Raw genomic sequence first — 3,790 nt, forward strand, 5'->3', positions numbered from 1 at the left:
TTCGTTTTAGTTATCAACTGCGATGTACTTTTTACTGAAGAACTTGATACGTGATAAGATAACAATAACGATATCGTTCCTCGTTTGGTGTTGAATGAAGCTCGCGTTTTTCTTTCAGTATCAGCTTCCATTTCCCTGATTTTTCTAATTTCTCGCATGTGGCACTATAGCCGTACTCTACGGGGTCATAGGAATCGCAACGAATGGAGAAAATAAACAGACCACCTACAAAAAAACACAAGAAAATACTAAGACATTCAAGAGAGAATGCACCAACGTTTACAATAACTTATTACCAAGGAAGGAACGGACCATTAAAAAAGTTATGGAAGGGAGGGAATTTTCGAGTCGCATGACGTTTTGTCGTTAACATTTCCCTTGTATGAATTTTTTTAGGCCAGTGCACGACTATTTCTTAGGGTAACTTGGTGTGTATTTTTTCCATGCACGAAATATTTGGATTTGTACTTCGCCCCTCAAACACCATGATGATGATGATGATGATAAGTTCAAGTAATACCCTTAAATTTTCGAGTGTGTGGATAGAATTCTGTGGAGTGCCAACCTAAACAAAAACCTGTTTAGGGCGCGCTAGCCTGTTCCAGACGTTCAGATTGAAAAGCGCGGGAGAAAAATTGACGAAGAAATAAAAAACTAGGGAAGACTGGAGGGGAAAAAGGGAGTCAGTCTTCCTTCGTTATCTCCCCTCGTTTCTCCCGCCTACAACTCGCTCCCCATCATCTGTACCCACGCTGTACTATCTGGAACAGGCTAAGGGTGCGCACAGTTAAACTACAACACAAAACCGTTCACTCCTTCGCACTACACTCACAAGAAAAAAAATCACATACCGGGTTTTACGAAGCGCGCACATTGCTCAATCGCCCCAGGCTTCACTTGCCCATACACTATGACGCCTGCACACAACACCACGTCATATTCAGCAGTTTCTATCTCCTTCATATGCGTGTCGGACAACGGAGCACAGATCAGTTTCTTGTACAGATGTTTACCGGCCGCTAAATTTAACATTTCCTGGGAAATATCCAGTGCGTCGACATTAGTGTATCCTCGAGCTTTCAACATCTCGCCAATCCCACCTGTGCCTGCTCCAGCGTCAAGGATTTTTATGTCTTTTGTGGGGTTAGGATAAACATCATTGAGGCCCACAGCGCGATCAAACGCCTCCACGCAAAGAATGTGACCTTTGTAACCCACATTTTCGCTTATCTACGAAAAAAGAAATACGGGTAATTTTCCACTGGCTGAGTGTAACGAATTAAGTGGAAAATGTTTTTCTCACACACCGCTGAGAGCCTGGGTATTGGTTATGTGACTGAAGGGCGGGCAGTTGCTTTTGTTGCGTCCGCCATTACTGACCTTCCCACCCACCCACCCTAAGATTTCAGTTTTGTATGCTGTTAAATGTACGGTGCAACTTTGTAGTTTTTGTTAGCGTCCTACCTTTCTAAGCTTATGATATGTATGCATTTTTTGAGTTTAAAATAAAGGTCAGGGTGCGGCGGTCGGCTTGGTCGGCTTGGCATGGCTACCAGTGGTGTATGAGAAGTAGGCTTTTTAAAATATTACAGTAAATTAGCGAAAGTTTGTTTCATTATGGAGTAAAATAGAAGCAAGAAACTAGATAGTTACGATTTATTGGATGAGGCTTAGGGCCTGTTATGTGAGGCGAGCCAGACAGGTTAGCTGCACTGGCCCGCTTTACCTAGCCTGTGTACAGACGCCCCCCTCCCTTAGGAAAAATCGGGAGGGAGGGGTACGTCTGTACACAGGCGAGCTTTACCGAGCTGGCTCGGCTCATGCCTTGTTTCTTTATACCTATTAACATTGTCATTGTGTTTATATGACAAGGCAAGCTGGCTCACTTACTGAGCCTGATCTCGGTTGCTCAAAGCGAGATCTCAGAAAAAGAGCCGACCCGACTTCTGGTATAAACTCAACGACAATTTTATGAGAACAAGCATGAGCCGAGCTACGTAGCTCGGCATTGAACGTGGGCCAGCCCAAGGTTCTGTTAAGGGAAAGTGGATCAATTTAGGTTTCCGGGAAACTGCCCACCTACCCCTCCCCTAACCCATTATTTTGTCCGAGGTGAGACGAAAATGGGCAGGTCGACTTTTTAAATAGGCTGGCAGTATCTTCTTTCTACTTTCCTTTTTTGACCTCCCGAAACCACAGAACACTAAATCATTTATCGCCGCATTTATATACCTTCTCCCAGCTTGGGGCCATTTCATCATAAGCCAGTTTCGATTCTTCCACGGAAGACTCTCTGTTCAGTTTCAGAAACCTATCGGTGTACTTGACTTCGCTGTCCATGTTTTTGAGTGTGACTTCTGTAATGATAACGTAACAACAATATATTGACTTTGCAATCTCGTTTTGCATTTTTTGTAAAAATATCTATGCGGTATTTAGAAATTTTCGGCTAATTTCAATGCGGTTTGCGGTTTTCTTATATGTTATTCTGTGCGGTATTTACGCGTATTTCTGTCCGGTTTTGCGGTATTGGCACCCCACTTACGCCCCCATCAAACACTGTTACTGCTCACACGTTTGCCTTCTCGTCAAGAGGGCGTCGAAAACCGTGACAAGGTCTATAATAGCCATATAAAATGCCCAGAAAGGAAATTCTCGTTTGTCTCCAAAATAAATCTACTCCTAACGTAAACGTGTAAAAATTAAGCCAAACAATGCCTTATGCCATGAATAATGATGTTCCTGAAGTTGTAAGTCACTCCATGGCTATAATCAAGGTAGTGATTGCGAAATTACGCGTGCTGGAAAATTACATGAAGGAAAAGCAATTATGCAACTAAATCCCAGCATGGTTACATTTGAGGCGGCCCAAGTGAACCGGCCACCGATGCGTTACGACCTGTTACTTTAGCCAACGTTTAGTTTTAACAATAACAGAGGTCAATAATTTTAACAACAAATTAAAAAGAGAAAGAAATCAACGATATTTTACAGCTGATTAGACAAAGCTTGATTACCAGGGAAGAGCTCAAAAGTAGTATACTGATTAATCCTTGTTCGATGACGGAAAATACTTAGATGGTCGATCAGTTTTACGAATTTCACCCAAGTAAACTTAAATAAAATTATACCAAATACCGCTCGCTGTGTTTGCGCAACCGATCGAACAACAGCCGTAATTTGCATTTCTGGCTGACTACAGACTGGGCTACCTATAAGAGTTGTGTTCCGAGAACCAAATTTTCAAACCGTTAAGTCAGGTTATTAACCCGTGATGCTCTCGACGAATTTTTGTGAATGAATGTTTCAAACTTTAACAAGCTTAGGTTCGGTTTCTTTCATGTATAAGCTTTGGTTCCCTAGCGGAGCTTTGAGGCTATGTTAATCGACAAGCGACGTGCCCTTGAAACAGCGAAATAGGACAGCAGAAATGGCGATAAACAACAGAAAGTTGGGTTGAAACTGCGACAGCGACAGAGAAAAGCGCAAATACAATAGTAAAAACACGGACAGCGACATGGCTTTCTCGTCAATGGGCGAAACGACAGGTTTGGAAATTCAGACTAAGGACATCTGAAACCCTCCTTGCTCTCTGGAGGTCACGACTCGAAGCCGGTAAGAAGTTTGAAGACAAAATAAATCGACGCAGTTTTCGACACTTACCTGCCACAAGTACGATCAGAGCAGTGCAGAGAAGATATACTGCTTACCAATGCAGTACTATTGGTACTAATGTAAATTACACACAGATTGCTCTTCCTTCTGGCAGGTAACGAGCCACAGCTAAGTA

At 42.7% G+C, this 3,790-nt stretch overlaps 1 protein-coding gene across 1 annotated transcript; it reads right to left on the reverse strand.

Moving 5' to 3' along the window:
* On the reverse strand, window positions 1–3,790 carry LOC140921466 (methyltransferase-like protein 27). Its single transcript, XM_073371468.1, has 4 exons — window positions 3,664–3,790; window positions 2,233–2,357; window positions 852–1,230; window positions 1–225 (listed from the first exon to the last, which is right to left on the reverse strand). Exons 2-4 carry the CDS (start codon window positions 2,338–2,340, stop codon window positions 32–34), a joined length of 681 nt encoding a protein of 226 aa, XP_073227569.1. The 5' UTR covers window positions 2,341–2,357; window positions 3,664–3,790; the 3' UTR covers window positions 1–31.

Source organism: Porites lutea, chromosome 12, assembly GCF_958299795.1.
Source record: "Porites lutea chromosome 12, jaPorLute2.1, whole genome shotgun sequence".
NCBI lineage: Eukaryota > Metazoa > Cnidaria > Anthozoa > Scleractinia > Poritidae > Porites > Porites lutea.

Excerpts from the sequence above, each read along its gene's own strand:
- LOC140921466 (XM_073371468.1), bottom strand. The coding sequence starts at position 2,340 with ATGGACAGCGAAGTCAAGTACACCGATAGGTTTCTGAAACTGAACAGA. Across the intron at positions 1,231-2,232 it reads TGGCCCCAAGCTGGGAGAAG|ATAAGCGAAAATGTGGGTTA; the intron begins GTATATAAATGC and ends CTTTTTTCGTAG. Across the intron at positions 226-851 it reads TGCGCGCTTCGTAAAACCCG|GTGGTCTGTTTATTTTCTCC; the intron begins GTATGTGATTTT and ends GTTTTTTTGTAG.